This window comes from Chionomys nivalis, chromosome 22 (genome assembly GCF_950005125.1).
Source record: "Chionomys nivalis chromosome 22, mChiNiv1.1, whole genome shotgun sequence".
Classification (NCBI taxonomy): Eukaryota; Metazoa; Chordata; class Mammalia; order Rodentia; family Cricetidae; genus Chionomys; species Chionomys nivalis.
The window spans coordinates 22,767,290-22,786,563 of NC_080107.1; the positions used below are offsets into that span (position 1 = coordinate 22,767,290).

The 19,274-nt window shown below is 40.3% G+C and overlaps 1 protein-coding gene across 1 annotated transcript in view; it reads left to right on the plus strand.

Moving 5' to 3' along the window:
- Positions 1-1,119: 1,119 nt before the first annotated feature.
- The window catches only part of Cytip (cytohesin 1 interacting protein), a 28,799-nt gene continuing 10,644 nt past the window's right edge, over positions 1,120-19,274 (plus strand). The window contains exons 1-6 of the mRNA XM_057755402.1: positions 1,120-1,340; positions 9,250-9,299; positions 9,661-9,715; positions 13,101-13,203; positions 13,393-13,486; positions 16,116-16,185. Of these exons, the coding sequence (XP_057611385.1) occupies positions 1,167-1,340; positions 9,250-9,299; positions 9,661-9,715; positions 13,101-13,203; positions 13,393-13,486; positions 16,116-16,185 (546 nt within the window). The 5' untranslated portion in view covers positions 1,120-1,166. The remainder of the gene's footprint in view (positions 1,341-9,249; positions 9,300-9,660; positions 9,716-13,100; positions 13,204-13,392; positions 13,487-16,115; positions 16,186-19,274) is intronic.

Genomic DNA, 19,274 nt, shown 5'->3' on the forward strand with positions numbered 1-19,274 from the left:
TGGATTTTATATATTTTGGTGGATACCATTTCCCTTCTATCTTAATCCAGTTCCAACAGAAAGGAGTCATACGATGGTCGAACTTCCCCATTCTCTGATTTGGCTCCCTCTTTTGATTAATTCTGAAGACTTTAGAATTCACATTTGGCAAGTTTTGCGTAAGCTGAATTCACCTCAACTTCCAGCGCACACATTCCCTTCTAGCGTCAATCCTGGTGGTGACCTTCCGAACGACTTTTAGATGCATGCTTGACCTCTGTGCTATTTAAAACTTCTTCTTTTTACTTTTGTTTTGATTCTACCTTCTGTCCTGCTCTGCCTCCCTATGAAACCTCTTCTCTTCAAATGACTTTAATAATAAAAAATAAAAAAGAGCCACTGTTTTCAGGTAGCCTGTGATGGCACACTAGAACAGCTGGGCCATCCTGTGCTATCTTAGCCTGCTTATTTCCTTCTTACCTACCCCATTCTTTTCCCCTAATGCTTCAGCTATGTCCAGTCCCGGACATGACCAACATTCTACACTACACGTACTGCCCTTCCCTCCCCATTATGTGCTGTAAAGCTGATTGGTAATTTCAGGAAGGACAGAGCAGCACGGAGGTAAGAAGGCAGGCGCCAACGCCACAGCTGAGGTGAATGAATGCCTTCTTGAGGAACTTTAGCCAGCTAGGGTGCCCTTCAGGAGAGGAGCACTACACATGACCAGCACCTGTGATGCTTAACGCCCTCAGAGGCGAGGGTCGGTGCAGTCCTCCATGCACACTGTGGCACTAATGTTAAATAAGGGCATGGTGGGAAACAGATGGCAGAACTTGAGCAAGACTCTTTTTCCTTTTAAAAACTAGAAAATTCTGTTTGAATACAGGTAGCCATAGAGTATCAAATTCTAAGTGTTCTGGCTGTTTGAGGGAGAGAAAAAAAAGTAAAGTGATTGAGTGATTTTTTTTTTTAATTGTAGAAAAGGAGCAAGAGGTTCTCCCAGGAGCCCTGGGGAGTGGGAGCACTTCTAGATAGGGTTTGTGTAACTGTACCTCAAACCACAGCAGTCACGTGGGTCCGTTCTGCTTTGCTGCGTTTTGACTGCCCGTCAGAGGGTGCATTTCACTTCCCCCCTCCAGCAGGGCCACTGCAGCATGTGCTGGCGGGATTAATCTTTGTCCACAATGTCTTTGCAAAGGCTTCTACAGCAGCAGAACAGCAATGGCAACTTGGAGTACCCTGCTAATCCCACTTATAGCGCCTACGCCACACTCACGGGCCCGCTCACGATGGAGGACAGCAGAAGGATCCAGATGCTGGCAGACACTGTGGCTACTTTGCCTCGGGGACGAAAACAGGTAGGATTGCACTTCTGTCTAGAATGTTCATGTTTGTCTGATGACGGCCAAAAGTGGTACTTGCTCCTGCGTGTCTCCATGAATTCCTTGACTCCCAGCCTTACTTCCCATGCTTAAGAGTGAGTTGGTTCATATTCAAAAGAGAATTCTTCCCCCTCCTAAGGACAACCTCTCTACTAAGTCAGTCCACTCAGGACTTGGGAATTATTGACTGTATGTGCAGGGAAGAAGGTGACATGCGCAACAGAGACAATGTAGCACTCCAGAGATGGGGAAACAGTCTTAAGCTTTTTAAAAAAGTAAGACGTAAATATTTCTTTTTTAGTATGTACTCAAGTAAAATGAAGTTGTTGTGCACAACAAGCTTGAAGATGGTTTACAGGGATGCAAGCAGCGGCATTGGAATTTTCTCCTTTGTGTCTCCATCGATTCTCTCACTCCTAGTCTCACCTCCAGACCTAGGTAGTCCTACTAATTCCCAGTCAAGAGACGATGCATCCTGGAACACAAGGGTTGTGAACTAAATTAATTCTTCAGCTCCCGAGCACTGACACAACCCAGAGCCGTTGGGAAGAAAGACTTTCGTGGGGAGGTAAACATTGACTAAACACCCAGTTTGGCTGCTTAGCGGCTGTGGCCTCTTGAGTAAGGTGCCTGCCACCCTCACCTTATGTCCCTTACAAAAAGAGGCTATTGCACTAAATTCCATTCATTTGATTAGGCAATGGCAGAAACACCATCCTTGAACTTTGCGCTCCTTAAGTAAGGAAATGTGTGGGGCACTCGGCGCTTGGTTAGAGGCTGTTTGGAAATTTTTATTGCATAAACTTTCTTTAGAGATGGGCACTCATTTGTAAAAATTTATGTCTACAAGAATTTGTTCTAATTTTTTAGTCTTTAATTAACCATGTATCTCTTTGTATATTTTGATCATATTGATTGGCCCAAAGTATATATTTGAATTTTCATACAGCAATTGTACACAAGATGTTTAGAATTGGCTGATAGCCTGAGAGTATAACTATGTGGTCTGCATTCTTGTGTGCATCGTGTTCTTCTCTGAATGCTTTTAACCTCAGTATTGCAGAGTCCCAGCTGGGGGGAGAGGCAGCTTCTTCTTTCAGTGATATGGTGAACTGATTCCTTGGCATTTTCCACAGCGATAGGATGATGGCATCATTTCCTAAGATTTGAATCTCACTTTCAATCCAAAGTGCTTTCAAGATTTAAAGTTTCATGAACATTTGTATCAATTTATAAATGGGCAGCACAGCAAACACCAACATCTTTACTCGGGTTCTAGCTAAAGTACGGTCCATTTCTGTTTCTATTTTCCATGAAGCTGTTAAACTAAATTCTGTTCATTTGTTTAATCTATGATTTGTTCTCTGGGTACATTACTTAGCAGGAAAGCAACCTGCTCATTTTGCATCAAGGGATGGATCTTTCCACATCTCCTTTTTACCTCAAGCATTAAATCATGTTGGACCCCTGCAAGGCGAAAACCATCAAACTATCTAGATCAGTCACAAGGGCCTGTTTCCTTCCTAGAGAAGAGTTACAGTTTAGGGACAGAACAAACAGGTGTTATACAACAGATATGTAACATGACTCTGAAAAGCATCCTGCAGTCTGGTACCCCTAAACAAGGGACTCCTTAAGGTGGAGACACAGACTCTTGTGCCTTGGGGTCAATTTTACACAGTCACACAGTGCTTAGTGTGTCAAGAAGATCTAGTGTGCCTGGAAAGGAGAGATAGACTTGTGGTAAATTTCCTTGAGAAAGCAGTCCAGTTGGCTGTTGCTGTCCACAGTGGTTCTAAAATCCCCACCCATGCAAAGCAAAGACTGCAGATGCTGGAATCCCTGATGTAAAATGGCAGCCCATTTGCATGTAAACTGCTAGTATCGGATCTCATACCTAAGACATCATCACTGGCTATATGAATAGTTGTCACATTGTATCATTTGAAGAATGACAGAAAAGAAACATAAATGTTCAATTTAGATGTCATGTTTTGTTTCTATGGAATCTCTTTTCCTTCAGCTGGTTGAATGGATGGATGCAGAAATCTAACTATAATCCGACCAGCCTCCAGAGCCACTGAGTAGGTTTAAGATGTTGGGAAATTTAGGAACTTCATTCTAGAAAAGTGGCAGGTTGGTGGGCGGGCTTTTACAGTAGCTGGAGAAAGAGGAAATGAAGCAGTGAATAGGTAAAGACTTGGTGGTCAATGGCACTGAAGGCCAATGAGGCACATCTGGCTTTTAAGCCTGAGTAAGGATACTATGAATTGGAAAAGGACTACCAGTAGGATTTGGTGACTATTGGAGGGAATGGTAAGAGGGATGTAGGCATATAAAATGTGTAAGCATGCAGACTTCCCAGACCATTAACTTGTTACGCGTTCTCTATTTCTTTGCTTTCTTTTCTTGTACTCTTTAACACACTGTGAGATATACTTCCCCTATTCTTAAGACTTTTTCTGGCCTAGTGGTGGTAGTGATCTCTAAGCCAAGGCCAACTTGGTCTATAGAGTGAGTTCCAGGACATCCAGGGCTAAGCAGAGAAACCCCATCCCGGAAATTAAAAAATAACAAAACCCTTTTTCTAAACCAAACCTTTGGAGCATGGTACCTATGGTTCTAGGTAATCACTGTCAGTGAAACTTCATGCAGGTGTATGTCAAGATTTTATAGTTTTCCACATGCACATTTGCTTCTTATTAATTGTTTTCTTAGAAACGCAAACAACAGCAATGAGAAAAGCCACCCTTCTGACACTGTCTGCACGGTCTGCAGCAGGATTCCCATGAGGCAATAGCAGCAGCAGCAGCAGCAGCAACCGCAGCAGGTGTTCCTCTGTCTGCTGTTATTTTCAACACTTTGAGGGCTGACGTCAACGTTCGTACTTCTTGTTATTGTGGCTTTGGTTTCTGCAAAGCTATATCTGGCTAGCTTCTAGCTTCACCTTAATCTTAACCCAGAATCCACTGGGTGTTTGCTCTCCTAATTGTTTAAAAATAGATTTCTGTGTGTGTCTATTATTTCAGTACCTGCATTGGTAGGGAGTGCCAGACATAGCAGTAACACTTCTAATTTTGAACATAGGTTTTTGGGGCGAAGCCCCTGCAATAGAAAACCCTGAGGGAGGTTGATGGAAGAGAATGGAAGTCTTGTAAGCATGCCACGTCCCAGGTTTAGAGACAGTGCCTGCCTGACACTCTCACAAGGCTGTGATGAAGGAGGCTCTCGCCTAGTGGGAATCAGGAACCTGGCACACAGGTATGCAGTTTAATTATGGATTAGACCCAAACTGATTGCCATTGTCTAGTTTTCCTTGAGTGATGAAATTTTCACTAAATTGGAAGGTTCTAGAAAGCTGGTTTCACACACAATTTCAGGTAGGGATGGTGCTAAATGCTTGTAATGGGTGTAGTTCTCGGTTGGGTTCTGCCCACAGGGATGTTCTTTGGACTTTTGCCAGTATCTCATTAGGCAAAATCAATTCTGCAGTGTTAGGCTGGGTCAAATACCCAACTATTCTTCTTTTGCAAAAGGTGTGGGGCTGTAATCAGACCTTCCTGGAAGCTGGATGCTATTTGTTTCCCATCGAGGTATTATAAGTTAGGGCATTGACTTCAGTTTCATTATTCTGGTGTGTCTTTGGATAGTTTGATCCTTTCTGTCTTAATTGTCTGACTTTCAAAAGATGGGGGAGAACTGTATTCATGGAACAGTCGGGAATAAAGGTGAGATAGGCAGAGAATTGGAAAGAATCATAATTCGAAACAAAGTGTTAAAAAAAAAAAGAAGCCCACCTCCGAATCCGGACCCTCCCCTAACTACACCCACAACTCTCTCAGGAAATGAGTCCATAGAGCCAGGACAAGAACACAGGTCTGCCTTAGCAACCAAAGTGCTTCTGTGTTGGTCTCTGAGCTGCTTTGAGGAGGCTTCACCATCAGGCCGTGTTTCCGACTTCCTCTCTGCTTTGCCCACCAACAGCTGCTGTGTTTCGTCTTGATTTTCCACTAAAGAGAGACCTGCGAATTGCTATTTATCAGGAGACACTCGGTGTGGAATATTAATGCCTTGCCTTTTAAGTCGTCTCCCTGAAAGCAGAGGAACGTCCCTGCAATGAGCCCCAGACATCACTAGACTCCTGGCTAGTAAGATGCTAAGGAGCCTGGTTTGCTGTAGTGAGAGCCGAATGTGCCGCTTTCAAGTCTGCCAAATTGCTAAACCTAGACTTCTCATATTAGATAATGTGTAATAAAAGACAGCTGTTGCCAGCATATGCTGTGAATTGCACACCAGTTCTCCATTCACGATTTCTTTCTTGTGTGTGTGCCATCACTACAATGCAGGAAGACTCACTCTGGCTGGGAAGGCAGTCTGTCTACGCAACACCTACTCCAAGGCCACATCTTCAGATAGGGCTGATGTGTGCCAGGGAGATGGACACAGAAAAAATTTGATTCAGAAGATCCTTGAGAAGTCCTTAAGACACACTCCAAGTAACAGGCAGTTTAGCAGGGGAGCAAGGCAGGAGACAGAGTATTTTCTTTCTATGTCAACCCCTTGGACAGCTCAGATCAAAACCAAGAAGACTTTGTGTGATTGGCCACCATCAGAGAGTTTCACTGTAGCTAATGCATTTAAATTGCTTTGTATTTATATACTCACTGTTTAAAATCTCTTCCAGTCCAGAATGGGAACTAATCTCAAATCTGGTTTTGTCTGGACGTTTTGTGTCACTGGTAACCCAAACATATCAGCCACGGGAGTGTTCTTCATTACTGTTTAGCCAGCAAGCTACACAGAACTGTTACAAGGAGAGAGGTGAGCAACTCCTCGCCTGTATGGAAAAGTCTGATCTATTTTAGATTTTAGAATTGAGTCTATCCATAATAACCTTTCACTGAAAAGGCATATTGAGGAAATCCTGAGGCTCACACCAATTCTGTGTCTATGGGGCTAAGAAAGGGGCATTGAACACTGTGCTAGTCAGATGTTTTATTAATTCTTGCCAACTGGTTAGTTCTTGAGAACTGATTAATTGTTAACATTAGTTTATTTAGCATTAGGTATTAAGATACCACTATTTTACTTTGTTTTTTCTTAGCCCTCTTTCTATACGACTTGATGGTTTTAAAATCCTTCTATATGTTTGAGACTGTCGGGGACCAGCCTTGACAAAAATATCTCTTGACAGGGTAGGGGTGTAGGAATCAGAAAAATAAGTAAAGATAATGAAGATACAAGTAAAATAATAAAACAGGATAGTACCAGGAGGGAATGTCAGTGAATACTGAAATTGCCTGTGTTTAATTTTCCACATTTTTATCTTTTGAAAATCATCTTGGAATTTTTCCCATGAAGCTTTAATTTAATGAAGGACAAAGTTAAAGACGATCTTAGTGCATCTGACTGAACTTGAATATTTTACTCGGGATCTCTCACCATCCTTCTGTTGCAGATGGCGTCTGAGGTTTCGTTCTGTCTGTCTGTTTTACTATTTTTAAAGTCACAATCTACTCTAGGCCTCTGTGAAGCACTGAGGTGAGAAGTAAAGCCACTTTATCTCCCCAGAGCCCCAAAGCACACAGATGATTAGCTGAAGAATTGAAACGTTCAATCAGACACGCTCTTCATCTAAATGGGTACATATGGGCTCATACAAACCTGTGTGTGGACAGTAATGGGAGATGGCAAACCGTAATAGTAAGAGCACCGTTCTCAAAACACAAACCCTCCACTGGGATTATAGTTAACAGAATTAAATACAGCTGAACTGAGTATTTGACAATCTGAATGAAGGGTGAATCCAAGGAGATGGCGATATTGAAAATAGATCATGAAAATATGAACAGAATGTAAGGATGAGATGCCTGTGAATGTCACCTTCTTCTTTTTTTTTTTTCAGCCCCAATTCACAGGGATGCAGCTTTCTGATGTAACCAAAAAGTTCCTAACCCTGTTAATCTTTCCATGCCTCCCCCCACCAAGTGTGTGTGTGTGCGCGCGTGTACATGTGCACGCACGTGCACACACACACACATTAAGTATTTTAGGAGAAAATCAGTTTATGACAAACCATTCAAATTGCTGCAAGTATCCCATAACTAGTTCTTATAAATCAAGATTAGAAACTTATTACAAGCCTACAGGGTGATTTGGGACCTGCGCCTTCCTGCTTGAGGCTCCAGGTACAACTGATAAAAGAGGGCAATGCAGTTGTTACACAGAAAGCCTGTGTGGTGACATCATCTCTCCCTTCCATGCAGTGACTGGTGGCTGAATTTCTAACAGTGAGGCATTCCAGAAAATTTGTGAAATTGTTGGCATTTGGTACCTGACAATTTGAATTTATGGTAATATGGGCATCTATGGAATTTGTCCTGTATGCATTAATTTCTCCTATGCATTTTCTATGTATGGATTCTATCCTCACATTATTTTTAGTTATCCCTATCACCCTCTTTGATCTCCCATTTTGTTTGTTTATGAATGACAGTTACATTATGTTGGCAGTTAAATGTCATGGCCGATCAGCGGGAGCGATGACTCGGCATGAACAGCACTTGCTGCTCTTGTAGGGGACCTGGATTTAATTTCTGGTGTTCTCATAGAGGTTCCTGGCAGGCAGTGTTCAATTCCAGCTCCAAGGATCTGGTGGCTTCTGACCGGCACAGACACTGGTCATGCACACCACGTACATACATATGTTCAGGCAAAATATTCATATATATAAAATAAAAATAAAATATTTTTTTAAAATATCATGGCTTAATTAGGGGAATAATGTTATGTTTTAAGTCCTTAGAACAATATTTTAAGAAAGGACTAATTAATAATTAACATCTACAAAATGTTTCTTAAACAGAGGAAACCAAAACTAAAACTGATCACAGTCCCTTAAGATGAAGGTCTGCCCTGTTGCTGACATTCTCTTTCTATAAGAGTTTGGGTCTGTCCCAGAGCCTTATTGTTTATATGACTTTTCCCAAAATGAGCAGATGAGTGAATATGTTGTTATTTATAGCATTATGAGGTTTCTTCACCTTTTTTTTTTTTTTTGGCAGGAAATCTCACTACGTTCTTCCTAAACTATTGTAAAAATAAATCATAATCAGAATTGAGGTTTGGAGTCCCTGCTTTAGTTTTTTTCCTAAATCTATTTATTAGTTTCTATTCTAATTATTTGTGTGTGGGTTGTGGTGTTAGTGACTCTCTCTCTCTCTCTCTCTGCCCCCCCCCGTATGTGTGTGCGCGCACATGCGTGTAATGCTACGCATGAGGAAGTCAGAAGACAAATGCAGGAGTTGGTCCTCCCTTCCCACTGATTAAACCTATGCGGCAAGGCTTGTGAGCATCTTTACCCACTGAGCCATCTTGCCAGTGTCTTGAATCATATTTCTGTCTGTGAGCTCATTCTTTACAGATTATCTTAACCTGGTAATAAAGAGTAACATGTTGAACTGTTATAGTAAATATAAGCATTTAATCTGCAGTTATAGAAAATATGAACTATGGTTTTCATGCCATTCTCTGGGTAGGAGTTTCAGTATGATTGTAAATTGCTATAGCTCATTTTGAGAGGTTGACATAATCATGGGTTAGACATAAAGCAATCCTTGGAAGCTTGACATTCTGCTACAAGGAGCAAGCATTTTCCTCACCCAATATCTTACTATCTGAGCTTCTCCTCATCTTCTGAAGATTATGTCTGGGAGTTCATCTTCTCCCAGACCCTCCTTTGCTGTTGTGAGAAAATGGGCATCACTAATCTTACCTAATAAAGTTTCCAGGATGATGATGAAGAACATACGTCATTTGTAACCAGAACAGTTGCAGACACATATTAAAGACCTTGAGATAACTCTGTGCTCTTTGTATTTTTCAGCTTGCTTTGGCCAGATCAAGTTCTCTAGGTGAATTTTCCTGGTCTCAAAGGTAAAGAGATTCCTTTTCCTTTTTCTTTCTTTCCTTCCTTCCTTCCTTCCTTCCTTCCTTCCTTCCTTCCTTCCTTTCTTCCTTCTTCTTTTTTATTAAGTCTCTGTCAGAGATGTTTATGGATGTAAGTGCTCCAATATGTACATGTGCACATGCGCACACATACGCGCACACACACATGCGTGCACGTACACGCATACACACCTGCACACATGCATGATAGTATTGCACCACTAACCCATACTAGAATTACAGAAATTAAAACTAGTTTTCATTGTAACAGTAATTGTTACAATGCTAAATATATTCCAAATATGATGCTTTGTTATTTATGCAGTTTAAACTTTTTTTTTCCTTACAGAAAGCTTGTTACTGTGGAAAAGCAGGACAATGGAGCATTTGGATTTGAAATACAGGTGGGCAGTTTGTAAACATTCTGTATTTTCAAGGGAGAAGCAGACACTAATTACACCATAATATTTGGAAGGAGCAATGTGGTTAGGACAGGCTTAGAATGACGGTGGGGACTGGGTTTTATTTGGTGTGTGGCTGATTTTCAGTATGCTGAATACTACCAGGGGAGAAAACACTGAAACGTCTGCTTCCCTAGAGATGCTTCCTCCTTGTGCTGAGCCACTGCAGTCTTAAAGATAGGTCAGACATAGGTGCTTGACACTTCAGGACCTTAAGAGGAAAGCAAAGGACATTTTACAGAAGTTTACTTTCATATAATCATATTCTTGTACTGTATATCTATCAGATTCTAAATATTTGAGCTGGGCATGGTGGTTCATGGCTTTAATCCAAGCACTTGAAAGGCAGAGGGTGGAAGGGAGTATCGGGCTAGCCAGGACTACATTGTGAAATCTTAGCCGGGCGGTGGTGGCGCACGCCTTTAATCCCAGCACTCGGGAGGCAGAGGCAGGCGGATCTCTGTGAGTTCGAGACCAGCCTGGTCTACAAGAGCTAGTTCCAGGACAGGCTCCAAAACCACAGAGAAACCTTGTCTCGAAAAACCAGAAAAAAAAAAAAATTAAAAGACAAGTTAAGAGGAATACTTGTGAGATATTATATTTGTATATATAAATCCAGATATGTCTTAACAGAGACCCAACATTTCTTATTGGGTACAATATTAAATTTGTAACCCTTTCCTCACCATAATAAGATAATAACTCTATTACTTGAAAACCACGGCTAGAAATTTTTACCCTTCTTCATGGGTTTCATTGTGGCTGTCCAAGATTTTTTTTAATGTGTTGCCTGTCTTTTCACGATTATGTTTGTGAAGATGGTGAATGGAGGCAGTCACGTGGGCTGTCGTCTAATCAAGCTCAGTAGTAACAACTCAAGTCTCAAGTTTTCACATCGTTTCTGCCTTTCTTTTCGATGTGCGTTGCATAATCACATTCTTATGTTCTAGGTCAGATTTTAGACCTTTGTTCCACCGAGTGCTGCTTTTGGAAAACCTTGGTGTGATATCAACCCCATAAAGGAAGCCTAGTGTATATTTTAGGAGCCGGAGCAGGAAACTGCTGCCTTAAATATGCTCTCTGAGTAAAGAAACAACTTAAAATGATCAAGGAAGTCTTGGGAGAAAAGGTTTTTGCTTTTGGAAATCCCTACTTTAAAGTTTATCATAAAATCATGGAGACATAATTTTCTACAAAAATGGGGGAAATCGATGAGATTTTAGAAGTATGGTCCCCTCACAGGAGCCGTTTGCCTTTCTTTGAAGAGATGCTGCATGCCCATCACGGGCCTCTTCAAGGTTGCCTCTTGATAGCAACTGGAAGTAGGGGGACCGAGTGCCTGCTTGTCTTGTTTTCCCAATGGTGGGTCACATTGCTGCATCCTTTCTTGTCTCTCTTACCACAAGAGTGGTGTAGAATCATACACATCATCATTACTAGACAACGGGCCGCAGAGACGTGAAAGTTGAGGAGCTCAAGGAGACCTGATGGTTCTAGCCAAAGGCCACAGCACATGCGTGTTATCTCAGAAGTCAACAATTTGCAGCGGTGCTCTTGACAATTAATTACTTTCCAAGCCAAAGACAGTGTGAGCAGAGGAGATGTGGGTGTGATATGGGGGATATGTGACCAAGTAATAAAGACTCAGAGACAGATATTGAGGTTAACCATGAAGGTCAGAAAAACAAAGCAGCCATCCACTGGGTATTACCGCGATCTCAGTCCAAAAATGGTGATCCTGCCTCCAGGAAACCTCCGAATGAGACTGAGAATGAGAGCTATCTCTTCCTCTCTAGTTCTGGGATTAAGGGTGTGCACTACTTCCTGATTTCTATGGCAAGCTAGTGTAGCTCCTGGCATTAAATGTGTGTGTCTTTGTGGCTACTGGATTTAAAGGTGTGTGTCATTGCTGACGGATCTGTAAGACTGACCAGTGTGGTTGTTTGACTTTTTTGATCTTCAGGCAAGTTTTACTTATTAAAAACACAGATGAAATGCCACTATGAAGTATTCTTTTCTGAGCCTACATGGATTTTGGGTTTGCCTTTCTATCGCTAATCCCCAAATTGACAACTACACTCTGTTCACCTTGACACCTGGGAATGGAGGGCGGGTCTCCCTGTTGATGGGGAGTATAAGAACAGTGACTTCTAAAAGGTATATCAGTTCACTCTTTGGCTCTTGCAATCTTCGGCTCCTCTTTCTAGAAGGAGCTGATCTGTGGTGTGGTCTAGGGCAGGAAACTCTCAGAAAGGTTTCGAATTCAGGTGGGACCTGTGTTGAAGCTGCTCTGCTTTTCAAATAGAGGATTCTAAATACATTAGAGTTGAGCAAACATCTTGTAGTGTTTAGCAGAACCAAGTGGCTCGCTTTTAAAGTGACATGACTGCAACTGATTATGGCGTCTCAGCCACAGATTTCTCTAGAAGGAAACACTCTAATGTGGCTTAAATTTTGGTAATCAGATCTTTAACCGACAACCCAAAACACTGATTTTGGTTCTAGATGGAACTCCATCCCACAACTGAAATTATTAAATAGGAAAGCATGCTTGTTTGGAGTTATAGGAGTCCTATATGTATCAAATGTCTCCTTAGTGTTTTATACATTTTGACATGAAAACTAAAAACATCGACAATAAAACTCAGTACCACTGAACTTTTTGTGTCAAACCGAGACACTTGGGGAAGCATGTCTCTTTTTATTTAGTTGGATGACTGAGGAACTGGTGAGAACTCAGGGCAGGAGGGGTCTTGTGTGCTCAGAAATGAAATTGATTTAGTCAATTAGACCACTTAAAACAAACAGGACAGATTGCCGTTATTTGCAGAACTCCGATTTAATATAAGCATTGCTGGTTTTATTATGTTGGATATTTGAAATATCCACAGTCTCCCGGCTGGATATTTTGTGTCTCATACTCTTCCCCAATGCCTTCTTTAGCCTGCAAGTCCCACAAGGCGCTTTTCCTTTGCACATGGCTACCCCTGTTTCATCCCATGGAGAATAAGTTTAATTTCTTCCTTAGTAAATACACAGTGATAGCCTCGGGTGGTCTCTGGGATTTGAAAACAGACCATTTAGAGCCACTTGCATCCTACTTTCTTTTTCATGCCAGATGTTCTTTATGAATGGAACTGGCTGCCAATTATCTGCTGGAATTATAAAATTGGTACCTTCCGTTCAGTGTACAGCAAGGAAAGCTTTTCCAAGTTGTCCTTTGCACTTACCTATTGTGCCGCTTAATGCTGTTGGCATGAGTTGATGTTTTGACAAATATTTGTTGACGTCTTTGAGAAGTTACTATGTACCCACTTCAATTTTATAGACCTACAGGCTCCAGAACCAGAACATCTGCTCCTCGGAAGTGTGCACCATGATCTACAAAGTACAGGAAGACAGTCCCGCTCACTGCGCTGGCCTGCAAGCTGGTAAGCTAGCTCTGCCCATGCTAGAAGCTATTTAGATAGCAAGAAACTCTTTGAGAGTGAAGGTTGGGGATAAGTGGTTGCTTGGAGTTTTCTTGAGCGACACTGGGGGTGGAACTTGTTTGTCTTCATTTCCACATCAGGAGGCTTTGCTTAAGTAATAAAATACTCCTTTTCCTTGGCATCTCCCAGGTGACATCCTTGCAAATATCAATGGTGTGAGCACAGAAGGCTTTACCCACAAACAAGTGGTTGACCTGATCCGATCATCAGGAAATCTGCTAACGTAAATATCCACTTATTTGCTGTGGGGTTTCAAAGACGTTTTGGTGTCTAAAAATGTTTGGGGGGGGGTGTTGCCGTAAGTGAATAGACTATTTGTGGGTCACCAAAAACAAGGCAGCATACACAGTTTTGGGATGGGCGCAGACATTTTTATGGGGTTCTTTTGTTTCTCAGGGCTTCATGAGTCATGAACGTATTGTCAACATCTGAAGTCAGGAAATGCCACTAGACAAAGGTGTTTTGTAGAAGGGACATCATTTGCTAATGTATTTTTAATATCTGATTCGATAAAACTGGCACACATTTCTTTGGACCAAATAAACTGGTCCTGCTTCCATGGTTCCTGTAATCTTTCAGCTATAACATTTTTTCTCTCTCATATTCTCAAGCATCTTGTTTTTCCTCTGTTATTGTTCCATAAAGATTAGTGAAAAAAAATTTCCTCAACGTTCCCCACCTTAGAATATACATAGTAACATGTACTCATGTTCAACTGATCAGAATGATTCTGGTCTTCCCAGCTGCTCAATGGGCTTAATCTTTGAGGCTGATTTTAAAAACCTCAAGGAGATATATCTACAGGGATAGTCATTGCATCCACAACGTCACCTAGAGAGCACTGGGCTTGCTTTTGTTTGTTCCAAGAACCCAGTAAGATATTAATAAGCAGTTATAATTGAATTTATTGTTGCATTAAAATCATATATACTGATCAAATATTAAGTTTTTATCTCCGTGTATGTTCTAAAGAGGCAAAAATAAAGGCCGTTGAACTCTAAAAATTATAGAAGCTTTCTAATAAAAACTTGAAGTATTTTAGTTGCAGTTATTGGTAACCAATATAAGGAAGGAGAATAGGGCAACAGGGGAGTAAGAAAGTGGCCAGCTGAGATTTGACGTTCAAAGTACTCCACTCTGGCGATGTACCATTGGAACTGAGACTAAATAGAGGGAAGGAATGGCCATCTGAACTTTTGGTAGGAACACTGGGGTAAAGAAAGATGTCTTTGAGCCCTGAAAAAGGATTTCACATACCCTGAGGACAAAGTGAATTTGGCGGCTAGTGGATTAGAGAGAAAGTATGAGCAATGAAGTCATAGTTGGCCAAACATCAGATCTCGAGAAGCATTGCTGTGCCAGGGAGTTTACATTTTATTCTGAGTAAGGTGGTTTCAGCATTACCTAATTCTTTTTGTTCCATAGCCTCGTTGTCAGCCTGGCTTTATTCCTTTATGTGCAGTGAGGGCCTGAGGTAAAGAGAGAATAGTTGAGTTCAGTTGACTAGTGAGTGAAATGGGATCCAACCTGCCATGGATGTCAACATTTGCTCTTTCCAGTTACAGCTGTTCATGGTGAGCTGCCAGTAGAATCTACTAGATTCTTCATGGATACTTCAAAGGAAATTTGGGGTGGGTGTATTGGGGCAGTTTCATGGATGACTTGATGATGGCAGAGTGGAGCCCCGCCCTCTGAACTCTCGTTCTCAAGGGTAAAAGTTAGGGAAGCTCTGGCCTCAAAGAAACCTAGAACCAGATAGATAAAATACTATTGGTTAGAGTCAGAAAAATATGTACCACATAGATGAAGCAAGAAGACACAGATAAATAAGGTTAGAGATAGTTCTCAGAAATAGATGTTTGGTAAATTATGAGATAGTGTGAACAAATACTGAAGAAAGGGCAGATCTCTACAGCTGTGCGCATCCCTTACTTAGACAGGCTTGAGCAACACTGAGAGTCTTATGAAGCTTTATAGTGATTCTGTTGCCCACCAGACAGAGACTGTCTCGATTAGAAATCAGACTGAATTTAGACTATCATCTTATTCTGTTGGGTGTGATGCCGGAAGAATAGGGGGTTCACATATAGTACTCTTACCCCATTTTAATTTTTTCTCACACTTCTATGAACATAATTACAATGTACTAGTCAAAAGGAATTAGAACAAATACTTTCAAATGCTTAAGAGTATGATTCAAAGGTGAAATTAACTATCATACTCAGACGGGGAATTTGTAGTCAAAACAACAATCAAAACAAACCAGCTCCAGAGAGAACAAACCTCCTATTTTTAGAATATCTTTGATGTAGGAGGAGAAGAGCATTGTTAAACTGATAATTCCAACATGCCCATCTGTAAACTAAAGGGTTTGAGATGAAATAGCCATACGAGGTTGCAGACAAAATTACCCTGCTTCAACTAGCACATTGAGCCCCCTGTAATGAATGTCCTGAATAACATTTTTGTTGACATACTATCTGGCTCATAGTAGAAGCCCAGTGAATATTCACCAAATGGCTGAGAATCAATTCTAGTGGAGAGCAACCACCATTAGCAAATAGTGCCTTCTAGAAAATGAGCTCGGGTTTGCAAATTAACAACACTTTTCTCTCTACTTTTTGTCAGACAGTTTTTCATCCCGCTTTCTTTCTCCCAGTGTTCTTGGGAAACTTGGCTTAGGTTCATATACTCAAGTGTCCACACTCGGAGTTGAATGCATTGGGAAAGGTGGCATTTATGTGGAATTTCTGGTATAGTCTGTTTTTCACATGTGGTGCTTCACAGGGACGGCACCTCTTTGAAGGCATAGCTCTGCGATTTACCCCCTCCTTCCCCTTCTCTTCAAACAGGATAGAGACTCTTAACGGAACAATGATTCACAGGAGAGCAGAGCTCGAAGCAAAGCTGCAGGAGTTAAAGGTAATTTGATTGAAGAGAGCACATCATTTTTCACCCTTGAATGTATGAGGAGTAGAATAATGATCTGGCTGAGGAACTGAGATAGCCCTTGAAGGGGAAATGGCAGGACACATCTACACTGCCGACTTGTCAAGGGCCACGCAATTACTCTCTCAGGAATAGCTAAGACTGTGAATATGTATAAATCACCCTCTTCCTTCCTCACTCAGAGTCTAGGAGGCTCAGGGAGCCAGCGGGAAGGCATCTTACCTGAAGAACTATTCACGTTTGCACCTGTGACACTCTTGATTTACATTTTGTTGAAGGGGGAAAAAAGAGTGGGGGTGTGCACTGAGTGCTGTGGAGTGTTGGCAGGCCCAACACGTCACTTTCCCAGGGTCCTTTGCCTCTTTTCCTTCTGCACCAGCCTAAAAATGGAGTATCTGCCACCAACCCTGTGGCTGTCCTTGAATTCGTCTCCATTGACGAACACACTATTACCTGAAGGGAAGGAAAAAGGTCACAAGTGACAGTGCCTAATGCAGGATGCTCTTTGAAGGTTTTCAGAATCTCAGTTCCCTAGGCTGGTGATTGGTGAGTCTTCCAAGTTATGAATTCCAGACTCTAAAAAAGTAAGTCAAAGATGCTCCTGACTCCTCCCAGGCCCAGTTGATGATCTCATCTTAGTGCTACTCTTGTAGGACAGTGGAGCAGTCAGCCTATGCAGAGATGGCTTGGCTACAAGCAAGCTACTCATTGTACTTTGTAAAAACCTGCATTCATTAGTTTTTCACATGAAGTACACTCATTGGCTATTGATTTCACTATTTATATTTTATCTAGACTCTTTTCCTTCTACCATGATCACTCACTAGCAAGCCTAATTTATATTGGGTTTGACACTCTTGTAGTAGTGTCCATCCCCATGAATTTTAAAATCAATTAAAAATCATTGATGAATCCTCTCTGCTCAGATATGGAAAGGAATTAAATTTTATTCATATAATACGTTAAAACATTAGAAATCTTTGTGGCTTTAATTTTTCAAATTTTGAATATGTTTTCCCATTTTTGTTTTATACTTCATATACTCCAGGATAACTACCTTCATGCATTCTCAAATACATTCTCTAGCAAAAAAGATAACCCTTTGTCTTTTAAGTTCCATATCTTTAGTTCATTTATTTAATTAATTTACTTTTCTTCTCATATAGCATTGGCTAGGATCTTCAATATACTGTAAATTGTTGTCTATTCTTCACTTTAATGAACTGCTTCTAAAATTTTTATTGCATTTATATGAGAGGTAATAAGAACTTTATACTATCTTTAGGCTTATAAAAACTTCCAAAGTTTAATTTTTTTTTTTTGTAAACAGCAAATAATCTTGGTGAATATCTTCTTCCAGATGTCCTCAATCTTTTGTTTTTAAAAAGGGTAATGAAAAATAGACTCGTTATTTTATGTTTTATTACATGAAATAATACATTTCTATACATGAAATGAAAGTACTTACTTAAAAAACATTATTTCATAGTTTTCAGTGATTTCTACTCTTTGAACATAATTTTAACAAAATTTCTGGAATTTTAATGTGCATAATTAGCTAGTTTTAACTATCAATGTGCAAGCCTTTCAAAATCTCTGTTCTTTTCTAGAATTTAAATAGGTCCTTAAATTTACTTTGAATATCTATTTAAGAATCCACCTTCCTCGTATTTACTTTAGGGTATTTTATCAATTAAAGCATACATGATATGGAATTTTATTATGAATAGCTTGAAGTGAAAACATACACAAATGTGTCTCATTGGTGTGCTCACATTCTTCATTTTACTCTTCTCCATGGCTGTTTGTCATTCTCTCATATTACTTTATTAAATAATGACCACTAGATCTTTCCAGAAATGTTCTTATATTTCTCTGCTACTCTTGAAGAACTAGTTTCTAGGTAATTAAGAGTGTCCTAGGTTAATGAGCTCTAAATTTTGTTTTCTTAGTTCTTTAAAAACCTTTGATATATTTATTTATAAAGAAGCTCCTAAATATTAATCAGTTGTTAGTCATCTACACTAATTTTTTTTAAAAAAAATTAGTTTGTTTTTTGCTTTTTCGTATTGAGTTCTTTAATTCATCCAGAAACAATCTTTGCATGTGCTATAAAGTATGGTATAATTGGACTTTTTCCCATATGCACAGGTGGTTCTCCCAATAAAATTTACTTTATATTCTGCTTTTCTTTTCAAATGAATTGCTGTGAAACTTATATTTTAAAATAATTTTTACGTCAGTCCATATTTACTTAAACGTTTTCTATTGTGATATGCTGGTTAATTTGTTTTTTATATCCAACTCAATGTAGACAATTTTTTCTGTCCCAACAGTCAGCTCTGTCCTATCAGCTGGCTCCCCAAATAACTACACAGAGACGTACTATTAATTATAAATGCTTGGTCTATAGCTTAGTCTTGTTGCTAATGAGATCTTATAACTTGAATTAACCCATATTTCTTCTCTATGGTCTACTATGTGGCAGCACCTTTTTCTTTTCTTTTTTCTTATTTATTTATTTATTTATTTTTTTAGCATGGCATATTTATTTGTCTGACTGATGATCACCCCCTCTCCCTCCCACCAACTCTGTTCCTCTTCTTCTCAGTATCCTTTCATTTTGGGTCTCCCACCTACTTCTTACTTCTTTCTGCCTAGCTATTGCTTAGTCAGCTCTTTTATGAAAAACAAACAAACAAAACAACCAAAGGTACCTTGGCAAAGATATTACCTCACAGTATACAAGTTTATTCTATAACAACTCAGTTTGCAATCAGTTTTGATAGGTAATTGGGCAGTGTTCTTATTCTGTTGGTCATCTGTCAAATCGTCAGGTTCCATGAATAAATGCCAGAGGTTTGAGTGACATTTCATGTTATATAGATAAGTCAATGGCAAGAACATTAAATATTACAAGGTATTTCATATTCTTTTTTTTTTTTCTTGGTTTTTCGAGACAGGGTTTCTCTGTAGCTTTGGTGCCTGTCCCGGAACTAGCTCTTGTAGACCAGGCTGGCCTCGAACTCCCAGAGATCCTCCTGTCTCTGCCTCCCGAGTGC